This window comes from Cladophialophora yegresii (genome assembly GCF_000585515.1).
Source record: "Cladophialophora yegresii CBS 114405 chromosome Unknown aczIN-supercont1.2, whole genome shotgun sequence".
Classification (NCBI taxonomy): domain Eukaryota; kingdom Fungi; phylum Ascomycota; class Eurotiomycetes; order Chaetothyriales; family Herpotrichiellaceae; genus Cladophialophora; species Cladophialophora yegresii.
Genome location: NW_006913046.1, coordinates 3,244,839 through 3,256,912, shown reverse-complemented (window position 1 = coordinate 3,256,912; position 12,074 = coordinate 3,244,839). Strand labels below are relative to the sequence as shown.

The window sequence follows — 12,074 nt, the reverse complement described above, 5'->3', positions numbered from 1 at the left end:
GGCAGTCATTTATTCTCTAAAGCGAGTAAGCATGGCATTGTGTGAATCACCCAGCCGTCCATTGTGCGGCGGCCTGTCTTTTCTATCCAAGGGAACGTGATACAATGCCTTGCCAGCCTTGGAGAATACATCCATGTCTTCTACATCTACACCGTACTCATAAACGTGATGAGCTCTATCTTCGTGTTCTCGTCCTCGACGTACTTTGAATGCCCAGCCGAACATCAAATCCCACGCATGCTTGCTCCGCCGAATGTCGTCTGCGCTAATGCTGATCACCCACCACCATGCGGCACACGCCCGTTCGTCGCGTCGTCAATACGACTCGTCGGCACTCACGCCATAGGTGCCCCCGCTAGCATACCACGCCGCCATGATCAAATCACACAGATCCTTGGCCTCGACATCCTTCAACGGCAAATGATGGCCCCCCTCAAAATCCATCTGAAAGCAATGATCGCTCTCGCAGACCTTCATCAACTCGACACACCCGGGCTTGACATGGTCGTCGCGCCCCCACGCATGCACCGTCGGCACTGTCTTCAGCAACGCATAGTCCGCGGGATCGACATCCCCTTCCTCCACGAGGCTGATCGGCGGGAACGGGCCTCCGATCATGACCCCGAACCCGAACTTCCATTTCGAGATACCGTCGGGGCTGTCCCGCTCCTCGATCTTCTGCCGCAGGAGCAATCCGGCCACGAGGCGTGCGCCCTGGCTGAACCCGATGACGCCCTTGAACTGGTCGACGCCGCCGTGCTGCTCCATCAGCGCGATCAGATTGGCGTCCAGCCGCGCCACTTCCTCCAGGGGCGTGCCCTCGACATCGGACTCGCCGGCGCGGAACTTGCGCGATACCCATCGGTAAAAGGGCGCGCACGATTCAAACACAGGCAGCATGCCGAACCCCGGGGCGCCCTCTATGGGAGCCTGCGCGAAGACGAAGCGGAACTGTTTCTCCAGCGTCCAGAGGAGGCGGCGGGCTTGGATCTTGAAGACTGTCGCGTTGGAGCCGCCGCCGTGGAGCATTAGGATCGCGGGGAGGGGCGTGCCCGTGTGGCTGTGCGTCGGGCGCGAGGCCATTGTGGTGGATGACACTAATTAACTGTGTTGGAGGAACTGGAAGAAATTGGGCGTTGTGAGAAGCAAGGTGAGTTTCTGGCGTGTTTGCGTGCTCCGTCCTACGGCTTGCGTCCTCTGTGCTGTTGTACTCTGTACTGGCTTCGGTGTATTGACCTTCCGTGCCACCTCCGCTTATATCGCGTGGTTTTAAATGTCGCGCTCGAACCGTACTTGGCACGTTATCTTTGTCATGTAAATGGTTGTTCCGGGTGTGATTTTATTTCTTGGTCTGACTGACCTTATGCCATCATACTAAGCGGTCTTGGGAATCGAGTTAATCACTGGATTTACTTGTGTTGCGGAGCAGATTGCCAGTGAGAATGGACGCCGAGCTGAAGACGAAGCCAAGACTCACGAGGCTGAGATACGGCGACCGGCGAGGCTGAAGTCGCGCTTGTCTGTTTGTAATTGTGGGAGCGAACTTGGATCTTCCCTCGATAAAACTCTATCATAAGGCATATCCAACCAGCTAATGCTGTGATATTACGGCGTCCGGACATGCTCACGCCAAAAACGTCCCGCTGTTGGAGTGCACAACCATCCCCGTCGCATTGGCATCCCTCAGGCAGTAGAGGTACGCCTCGGCAAGATCTTCGGGTTGTCCGACCTTACCAGTTGGAATCTTGCTCTCGTGGCTGGCGAAGAAAGCCTTCTTCCCCTCCTCGCCCATGCCCTGCCACAGATCGGTCTCGATAATACCGGGGGCAACACAGTTCACCCTGATCGGCGCAAGATCAAAAGCCAGCTGCCTTGCTAGACCGTTCAAGCCAGCACCAATGAGTGCCAGCATGGACCATCCTCCTGCGATCGGTTTCTCCGAGATCGAGCCGCCGGTCAAGACAACTGAGCAGTGTCGGTCTTTCTTCATGTACTTTGTCCCAATCTTGACAACCAGGATGGCGGCAATGGTTCTGACTTGGTTGCACCTCTGCCACCTCTCGAGCGTGACATCCTCCAGCGGCATCATTGGCAGTCGGTCGCCAGCCATGTAGACAATATGGTCGAGCTCGCCGCCGACCTTTGCGAAGAGTTCTTCGATATTGGCTTCGACGCTAGGACTGGCCAGGTCGCAGGCGTATCCCGAGACACGATCTTTAGCTTCTGGATAAGTGCTGATGAGCTGGGCGCAGACTTCTCTGACTTTGGCTTCCCGTGAGGAGGAGAGGATGATGGACGCGCCGAATTCGATGAGTGCTTGGGCCACGCTGATGCCAACACCACCGGTGCCCCCAGCCAGAAGGACACGTTTGCCGGCGAGCTTGTTTGAGAATCTTGGAGAGGACATGTTTGGGAGCGTGTTGTTGGTTGGATGTGGGTTGCCCTATCGCGAGCTGCGGCTATTCTGCCGTTGTGAGAACAGCTAGAGGTGTGCTTTCCTCATGAGGTGTTCGACATTCGACGAGAAGCTCTTGCCTTTATCGTCCTGGACCTCTATCTGGCAACGCCCGCTAACTCCTTCACCTCCACCATGCTCCGGACATGTCGCCGTTAAGTCCATGGCAGCGAGGAATAAGGTGGAGATGCGAAGTTCAGCCCCGGATCCTACAATAACGACCTGATGGACATCTGTAAGGGTACGAACGCCAGGAACGCGACAAGCACCCGCCAAGAACGAGGCACGAGGTAATGGGCAAGCAGGCAACTTCCTCAATGGGTAATTGCGGTGCCCAAACCGACGTCATTCATCACTTGAACTCACCACGTTCATTCCACCCCGGTGACACTCCGTGCTCCTCGGACTTTGTCCTCTTCCGTCCTTCCTCAACACAAACGGGGAGTGGTCAACGGTCTACAAGCTTTCAGACCACACATCCCAGGATCCAACCTTAAACCCGACGACGTGCTATGCATTGATGTGTAAGGCAATCTGATCGAGATTTCATACGTTCACTTCATCGCTTCCTAAACTCGTCAATGCAAGTCATCGTGTATCAGCCGCACTTTGGACCGTCGCTTCCTGACGGAGGGCAACAGAGCAACATCTAGATTGGCCACGTCCTCCTCTGGTGCCTCTCACTGCCAGTCCTATCGGTCACTGCTCAATCGAAGCAAGGATCCAGGTGAGTAAGCGAACGGGCGATATTGACCAAGATCCTTGGCCGTGAAGACTAGCCAGTAACCAAACTTCGAACTACATTCCATCGTCCGTCATGGTTTGGATGCGCCACATCAGTCGTCTTTTAATTAGCAAGAACCATTTGGACACCTCGATTACCCAACCACGTGTGCTAAGCTGGCCTATGACAGCCTTGATGGCCATCCTATCGCCCATTGTGCTCCTTACCTACATGACAGTTCTCGGAATCCTTTCGCCCAGATTCGTATTCGATGCGTCCGAAGGCCTTTCGAAGACGTTCATCCTGGTCGCACGATCTCAGGCAATCATTCGCATGCAGCTGATAAATCTGTCTATTACAGATCTGCTAATCAAGGACTGCATATGACAATGTTGCAGTCTCTGGGGATCAACGTGCGTGTATATATTCTGACTCGACATTGTGACTACGGGAGTGGAAAGCAATATCAATGCCAGACTAATTTATGTCGACGAGCAGCTTTGTTTCCTCCTAGAGAGATCGTTGCCCCTTGAGTCCATTTTAATGTAGTAGCAATGTCGAACGGACCTCTTGTCTTCATCACGGGAGCTACAGGCCATATCGGCTTCGCAATCCTCGTGCTCCTCCTCAAAAAGGGATACCGAGTCCGTGTCTCCAGCCGCAAGCTCGCCACTGCACAAAAGCTCAACGACCTGCCTTCTGTCAAACCGTACGCCGACCAAGTTTCTTTCGTGGAGACCCCAGACGCCTTCGCCGACGCCGCGTATGACGATGCGGTGAAAGACGTCGACTATATCGTGCACGTTGCCTCGCCCCTGCCCGATGATTCCCAGACCGATCCGGACTTTGACGTCGAGCAAACCTATATCGCGCCAGCCATACAAGGCAACCTCGGCCTGCTTAAGGCAGCTCAGAGATCCCCAACCGTCAAGCGCGTCGTCATCACCTCGTCCGTTGCCATCCTCGCCAAGAAGGAAGGCCGCGACACCGTCGGCCCAGACGACCTCGCTCCTGTGCCCGAGGTCAAAGACATCCCGAAACACCCCCTGGCAGCATACGCGGCGTCCAAGATCCTGGCCAACGCGGCGGCCGAGGATTTCGTCAAAACTCACAAGAAGTTGCACTTCGACGTCGTGCACATCCTCCCCGGCTATGTCCAGGGCCGCAATGAACCCGTGACCTCATCCCGTCAACTGGTCGACCGGCCTTCGTCCAACCAAACCATGATCAAATTCCTCCTCGGCCACAAGGACGACACGCCGCGACCCAATGATGTTGTCCTGCTCGACGATGTCGCCGCAGTGCATGTCGCGGCCATGGAGGGCCCCGACATCAAGACAGGGGAACGGTTCATTGCCGCCTACCCTCTGCCCGTGTCCTGGGTGGATGTTGAAAGGGTGGTGAAAAGACTGTTTCCCCGGCAGGTGGAAAGAGGGATCTTGCCGTTGGGTGGCGAATGCCCGGACTGGGCTTTGCACTTTGATCCGAGCAAGACGACGCAGAGGTTGGGCGTGGAGTTCCATGGCATCGAGGATATGGTGAAGAGCCTGGTGGGGCAGTATGTTGAGTTGGTCGAGAAGGAGAGGAGGACGGGCACGCAGAGCACGGCAGCTTGAGGATGTTACCACCACCGCGGCCACTGCTGCGAATCTTGATGCTCGATCTGGAGTCGAGAGTTGGCCGAAGCAAGGCTGAAGGCTCAAGTCCCAAGAGTGAACGGCAGAATGCGCAGGAGAGCATGACATGGATGTGTGTCCAGAGGAGAGAACTGCGGAAACTTGTATTTACGAGAAGGAATGCAGTAGTTGGTCCTCACACTATGTCGCCATACCAGTACACAATGGCGTCCAACTACGATGTAGCGACCTCTGTACAGGTCCACCTGCTCACTTCCAAGGTCTCAAGGGTGTGCGTCGCTCAACTCTCCACTCTGACTGACCATAAGATGGCTTCACAGACGGTCGTCGTGCGGTGCGAGCTGCACATGTTCATGAAGAAGGCAGACAGGCACTCGCGCTACCCGGACATCCCGACCCAACTCGGCTGGACTCGCGTCGATGTTGTCAAGGACACAATCTTTGACGTTCCCAGATATGCCGTTGCTACACGTTTCAAATGGACCGACGGTGCCACACGCAATAGATTAGGGGGTCGGTCATTCGCCTAGAGAGCCTGCGTGACCCATGCGACAAGGTTGCCTGTCCGCAAGACGAAGCCCAGGTATTTTCTTTCCGCGTGCAAGTCGGTCGTCGATGACGAGCGACCGCCAGTGAATGACATGCGGGTCTGGACTGGTCGTCATTGCCATTGCCATTTTCTCACTTCGGTCATGAGATATCCGCCCTGAAGACCAAGCTGACGCCGTCATCGCCGGCTGTGACGATTCTGTGTCCGCCACCCCCCTGCACGAAACCCAATACTCCCCCTCCCTCGCCCTCTCCCCTGTGACCCTTCCACTCGCCGACGAAACCCTGCCCAGCGGCCGTGGTCCCGCCTCGGACATCCCAGCGGCGGACCACGCCGTCCATGCCCGCGGTGGTCAAAAGCCAGCCTCCTTTCTGGGGGCTGCGCACAAAATCGACCTTCACGACCGCGAACTCTTCGTGCGCTTCCTTGATGTGTCTCCGCAGGGCGAATCGGTGGGCCGTGTCGAAAAGGGTGACCGAACCGTCGACACTGCCGGCGGCCAGAATGGTCAGGGGTGGCGAGGAAAAGGACAGGGTTTCGATCCCGTCGCTCTGTGCCTGCATCGACGCTAGGATCTGCCCCGCCGACGAGGCAACCTGCTTGGGAGCGCCCTTGGGTTTTGTCTTCTTATCCTGGTCCGCCGCTTGAGGTAGACCCACGACTTTGATGTTCCCGCCTGCTCCCCCCACGGCGACCAACGACGTAGTGCACGCGACGCTGTATAACCCGCCTTCGACCTCGAAGCGTTGATCCGTGGCAGTCTTGGACACGACAGCCTGGCCTGTCGAGAAGACGTCCCACACGTAGAGGCTTCCGTCCTCGGAGGCCGTCGCGAGGAGGTTGCCGTCCGGGGTCCACGCCCCGGCTGTACACGACGCGGTGTGCAGATAGAAGGCCTGTACGATCGTCAAGGGGGAGGTTTTGTCGTCTCCATCGATCTTGTACACCCAGACAGAGCCGTCGTTGGCGCCCAGAGCGACTACGTTTTCGTGCTCCCTGTTCGGCGACGCAGCCAGCCAGTTGATTTCTTCCACCTCGGCGATCTCGGCGACGAAAATCCACGCTTTGGATCCGGACAGATCGTCGGACCGGTAGGTGCGCAGTTTCCCATCCAACCCCGCGGTGAGCACGTATTCACCGCGCGGATATGTGAAGGTTACGGCGTTGACCGAGTCCGTGTGTCCGTCTAGTTTCTGTAGTGGGGAGATGCCTGCTCTTTCGCCTTGCTGCTTTTCTTGTGGAGCTGCCGGTATCGACGCGTCGAACAGGTATGCGACGTCATCGCCACCGCCAGTCACTACAATGTCCGCGTTCGTGGGGTGTTGTGCTATGCAGAAAATGCTGTCTGTGTGGGCGTCAAAGTGGGCGGCCGAGTCATTCTGTAGCTGGATTTCCTGTTCTTCGGCGTCGAGGTCGTCATCGTCGTCCATCGGGTGGTCGCCGTCTTCGTCGATGATCTCCTCAGCGGCTTCGTCGGCGTCGAGGAGGTCGTCATCTTCAGGTTCTGTGGCGTCGGGAGGACGCGGGACAGGTTCAGGCGCCATGGCGAGTGAGGTGGGATGGGCCGAACAGATGAAAGGGTGATATTTTTCTGGAGGATTCGAGAGCGTCAAGTCTGAAATGGGCGCACAAGGGGGTTCGGTAGGAGAGAAAGGAAGTATCGACAGGGAGGCAGGCAGTGTTATGAGTCGCTCAAAATACTGGCGACGCCGCTGGCTTAGAAATTCATTTTCTGAACTTGCCCGCAGAACGAATGCGTCATTGGCTAGGTGGGGTGCCAGCCTTGCGGGGATCTTCAGCCTTGTACAGGGCGAGACTGGGTTGTTCCGAGTGTGTGCTTATGTAATTGTTCAGTTACCTACGAAGGTACCACCAATATGGTGGCTACAGTATCGTGTAGGCCGCCCGTCACCGTGCAGTCACCACTCTGGGTATCACCATCAACGCTGAACGCAAGGCGGCCACCTCCACCGCCGCTACAGTCAAACCTCTGTTTCTTTGAGACTGCCCATTCTCGGGGTGACTCACCGGATCGCAGCAAGTTCAACGGACCATCAAAAGATGCTCTTAACAAATCAGTGTCCTCGCTGATACGGAATACAGTCAAGCCATATTCGTCGATTAGGTACATGATACGGGTAGAAGCCACGCCGAGCACGTCTCTTTTGACCTTGTCCAAAGTCTGGACCCGTTTAGTACTGGTCTTTCGGCTCGGTTCTCCTCCAGCGGGCTGTGACCGTATGCTTGAAACAGCCCGCCACATGGTTGTGGAGATCTAACTTCTCCGTCCTCGACTCCGAGATGACGGGAAATTCCTCTACCATATCCTGAGCAATCAAGAGGTGGAGAGCATGACCGAGGTGCGTGCTGTGGAGCGCGACAAGAGACGCGACACAAGCTAGAAGTGCATCTGCGTGGCAAGGGCATCGTGGGCATGTGAATTGAGACCGATCAGCCGTTGATCTTTGGATGATTGAGTCTTCGTTGGATTTCCAACGACTCCAGGCGCCTCCTGAGAGTGTTTCATAAGTACTCTGTGGCCACCTTGAGTGGGACGGACTCCGCAGACCGTATCTGCGCAGAAGAAAGTCACCTTCCCGCGGTAGCGGTAGCGGCAGCACGCGCCTTGAGTGGTTCAATCGTAGAATTTAATCCTGGTCGCTTAGAGCTTGGTTGCCCTCCATCCTGCAAGGCGAGGCCTGTGGCTATTCCCTCCCCTCCTGTCATTTGCTTGCCTCCCTCCTACTAGTACTCTTCTCCATTCATTTTAGCCGCTCACTGTAACAACGATAAGACCTTGCTAGAATTCATGAGCAGCCGCGACCAATCCAACGTGGCTGCATGCTCTGACTGGTTTCAGCCTGATTCTGAGATACCCAAAATATTGCCTCCACCATGGAATGTACTTGAGACCTTCATATTCATTTGCACGAGGGAAGGCCTCCACTCAGGGGTTTCTTTAAGGCGCCGGTGCTAGTGGTAAAAGCAGGTACCTCTCGTAGAACTGAGTGTCACCACTGCATGTCGAGACATATCATACATACCTAGGTAGTCTGTCAATCATCAAGCGCACAATCTTCTTAGCCGTCCTTGGCACGTCGAACCTTGTGGTTTCCTCCCTATGGTCCTTAGCAAGCAGATATTCTCCTTCCAGCGGCGGAGTCGTGTTGTTTCCCACTAGACTCGATTTCTCGGTCACGGCTTGACGAAAAAGCACAAAGTGGCCCCAGGCAGTGCTTGTAACGAGGTGGTGATTGAGGAGGAAGAGCAGCGCACTCTATGCTCTTTTGAACCGGACACCGCCGCAAGTGCCAGGGCCGACCCAGTCGAAAAGCGCGGATCCCAGCCCCGAGCCATTCAACCTCGCCGCCCAAAGTCACGACTCCATCCGCAGTGCTTGTACGGGTTGAGCGAACTGTCACGATATCTTCGGGCCTCTGCTCGCTGCCTCACTCAAATTATAGCCGCACGCATGCCGCCAGTGCCAACTGCTCCTGAACCCACCGTTACCCCTCACTGAGCACGACGGCTGCTACAAGTTCGACCTCCTGACTGGCGGCTCCGCTCAGTACCACACGGGTCGTGTAACAGAGCGCACCTCCGAACGCCATCCGACAATGGCGTCTGGTCAGGAGAATGGGTAAGTCGTCTAGTAGCGATTCGAGGCGCCACCACTATTGTTCATTCTACGGTTTCGTTCCTGACCTCGAACAGCTTCTATTCAGGTCAATTCATGAACCCCGGTCCAGCTCCTCGTCCTCCGACCGACCGACCCCGACATATCGAGCTGCAGCGCTCAAACTCGTCCATACCGACTGCCCCCTTCGATTCCATGTCTATCGGCGCACCTGCGTCGCCTGCGGTCAGCACACCAAACGCACCATACTTTTCCAATGGAAGTTCTTTATCCTTGTCGACGTCTGGAAAGCCCTCAGGGCCCGTTACGATCATCAAGGAGGGCCATGTGCGCTGCAAAGAAGACAAGTTCCTTGCCCAATGGAATCAGCGGTACCTCATCCTGCGTGAATTCAGGTTAGATTTTATGAAGAGCGAGAATGGGAAGCTGATGCAGTCGATCCAATTGAACACCGTGACTGGAGTGACTCGGTCGGAAGAGACTCGAATGGCCTTTGAGATCACTCGTCTTGCCAACCCCAAGGATGTAGGGGGTAAGGTCGTCATGCCCCGAGACCTGCCCACCCGAACGATGACCTGTGAGGTCCGCAACGACGACGAAATCTACGATTGGATTGACAAGATATACGAACGATGTCCGGGCATGGGAGGCGTCAGCAACCCGACTAATTTCAACCATCGCATCCATGTTGGCTTCGATCCTCAGACTGGTGGTTTTGTGGGGCTCCCGCAAGAGTGGGAGAAACTGTTGAACAATTCCGCTATTACAAGAGATGACTACAAAAAGAATCCACAGGCTGTCATTGAAGTCTTACAGTTTGTTTCGGATCAGAAGATGCGTGAACAACACCCGGAAATGTATACTCCTGGCATGGTCACCCCCCCAGCGACTCAACCGAATAAGCAGCTCGGGTACTCGGCAGGCGGCAATACTGTGGCGCCTCCGAGGCCAGCACCACCTACAGATGCACAGCGGTATAATGCGAATCAATTCATCAACAAGTACCAGCAGGATGGGCCAACCCGGACCGGAACACCACCCGCCAAGCCCCAGCTGCAGCGGGCGCAAACAGATAAAGGGTCGTATGATATGGAGGCTGATGCTGCGCGGATAAAGGCTATCGCGATGGAAGAGCAGAAAAACCGGCAGATGGAGGCGGATGCGAAGCGCGCCCGTGAGCTTGAAAGACAACAACAGCGAGAGCGAGAAGAGGCAGACCGGGCTCGCAAAGAGCAGGAGGCCTACAACTCTTCGCTGCCAAAGTCACGTCCGCCTATGGCTCAGCAGGAGGTTGGAGGCTATGGAGGCGGACCTAACCGACAGGATCCGAGGTACAATCCAGCTCGTGCGGCTCCAAGCGCTCCTCAACATTCAGCGTCGCTTAGACAGCAGCCTACAGCACAAAGGCAAGCTCCCTCTGCTCCCAGTAGCGGTTCGCAGAAATCCATTTCTCCGTCTGCTCCGGCCGGTCAGGCTTCGCTACGGTCGCCAGAAAGCAGAGAGCGCGACCGTCAGCCTTCACCAAATGCTCGATATCCGCCAAATGAACCATCACGGAAAGAGTCTCCTCCGAAGCCACAGCCAAATGGCGTTAATGGTCCATCCTCAACCCAGTCGCAAGGATCAGTACAGCAACCCAAGCCCCTGAACGTGGCTAAACAGCCGCAGGCTAAGGCTGCAGCTGACCCTCGTAAAGAAGCAGAAATTGCCCTCACTGCGAAGAAGCCTGTCGAGGAGCGGGCCAAGGAGGTGCGAATGTCGAGCATGAGCGAGGGTGAAGTTATGGCCAAGCTTAAGCAGGTGGTATCAAAGGATAATCCCATGGAGTCATACAGCAAGCAAAAGAAGATCGGTCAAGGCGCTTCCGGCTCAGTCTACGTTGCCAGGGTCAAGGAAAGTGCCACATCGGCCGTTGCGCGTGAAATCTACCGTACTCATGGACCTAAGGGCCAAGTGGCCATCAAACAGATGGATCTCCGCAATCAGCCACGGAAAGAATTGATTGTCAACGAGATCATCGTCATGAAAGACTCCAAGCACCCGAACATTGTCAATTTCCTGGACTCTTTCTTACAGGAGCAGAACAACGAACTCTGGGTGGTGATGGAGTTCATGGAGGGCGGTGCACTCACGGATATCATCGACAATAATCCGGTCATCACAGAAGACCAGATCGCCACGATCTGCTTCGAGACCTGCAAAGGACTCGCCCATCTGCACTCTCAAGACATTATCCACCGAGACATCAAGAGCGACAATGTGTTGCTCGACCGCGTGGGAAATGTCAAGATCAGTAAGTCGTCGACACGTGCTATACCACCCTTTTGCTGACCAAGTGTTTCCAGCCGATTTCGGGTTCTGTGCTAAGCTCACCGAGTCGAAGAGCAAACGCGCTACAATGGTGGGCACACCGTACTGGATGGCGCCCGAAGTCGTCAAACAGAAGGAGTACGGACCCAAGGTTGATATCTGGTCGCTCGGGATCATGGCCATCGAAATGATCGAGTCCGAACCACCTTATCTGAACGAAGAGCCACTCAAGGCTCTTTTCCTAATTGCCACTAATGGCACGCCTCGCCTAAAGAACCCCAACAAGCTGTCCCGGGAGCTAAAAGCATTCCTGAGTGTCTGCCTCTGTGTCGACGTTAGGAGCCGCGCGAGCGCCGAAGAACTCTTACGGAATGACTTTATGCGCATGGGATGCAGCTTGGCAAGCCTAAGTGAACTGTTGAAATGGCGAGAGAAGGGGCGACAATAGTCTCCATCAGCATTGGATCTGGACGTGGTTGGTTTCGAGCCTTGTTCATCTGGACAGGGCTCTGGAGCATGGTTGTTGGGTGAGCATCATCTTCAGGCGTCGCAGCGCATTTCGGTGCATACGGCATTTTGGATAGGCGTGGACCGTGTTTGCAGCACCAGCGACGAGGATCTAGACCAGCAGTGCCAGGTTTGCCGTGGAGCAGCCTGACAATTTAGAGAGATACGCTGACCAAATACTTCGTCTCGGTCAAGCAAAAGACCTGTCCAAGTTCACACGGGGGATGAACCCAGGGCGCAAGCATTGTCTGCAT

At 55.6% G+C, this 12,074-nt stretch overlaps 5 protein-coding genes across 5 annotated transcripts; 2 read left to right on the top strand and 3 right to left on the bottom strand.

The window, feature by feature from the left end:
- Window positions 1–315: 315 nt before the first annotated feature.
- On the bottom strand, window positions 316–1,083 carry A1O7_03101 (uncharacterized protein; the record flags this gene model as incomplete). The annotated part of the gene is made up of 1 exon (XM_007757127.1): window positions 316–1,083. One exon carries the CDS (start codon window positions 1,081–1,083, stop codon window positions 316–318), a length of 768 nt encoding a protein of 255 aa, XP_007755317.1.
- A 541-nt stretch (window positions 1,084–1,624) lies between these two features.
- A1O7_03100 (uncharacterized protein) lies at window positions 1,625–2,407 on the bottom strand (the record flags this gene model as incomplete). Its single annotated transcript, XM_007757126.1, has 1 exon — window positions 1,625–2,407. The coding sequence occupies one exon, from the start codon at window positions 2,405–2,407 to the stop codon at window positions 1,625–1,627; it is 783 nt and encodes a 260-aa protein (XP_007755316.1).
- Window positions 2,408–3,733: 1,326 nt separating this feature from the next.
- Window positions 3,734–4,795, top strand: A1O7_03099 (uncharacterized protein; the record flags this gene model as incomplete). Its single annotated transcript, XM_007757125.1, has 1 exon — window positions 3,734–4,795. The coding sequence occupies one exon, from the start codon at window positions 3,734–3,736 to the stop codon at window positions 4,793–4,795; it is 1,062 nt and encodes a 353-aa protein (XP_007755315.1).
- Window positions 4,796–5,506: 711 nt separating this feature from the next.
- On the bottom strand, window positions 5,507–6,910 carry A1O7_03098 (uncharacterized protein; the record flags this gene model as incomplete). Its single annotated transcript, XM_007757124.1, has 1 exon — window positions 5,507–6,910. One exon carries the CDS (start codon window positions 6,908–6,910, stop codon window positions 5,507–5,509), a length of 1,404 nt encoding a protein of 467 aa, XP_007755314.1.
- Window positions 6,911–8,983: 2,073 nt separating this feature from the next.
- Window positions 8,984–11,761, top strand: A1O7_03097 (STE/STE20/PAKA protein kinase; the record flags this gene model as incomplete). The annotated part of the gene is made up of 3 exons (XM_007757123.1): window positions 8,984–9,006; window positions 9,081–11,296; window positions 11,349–11,761. 3 exons carry the CDS (start codon window positions 8,984–8,986, stop codon window positions 11,759–11,761), a joined length of 2,652 nt encoding a protein of 883 aa, XP_007755313.1.
- Window positions 11,762–12,074: the final 313 nt, after the last annotated feature.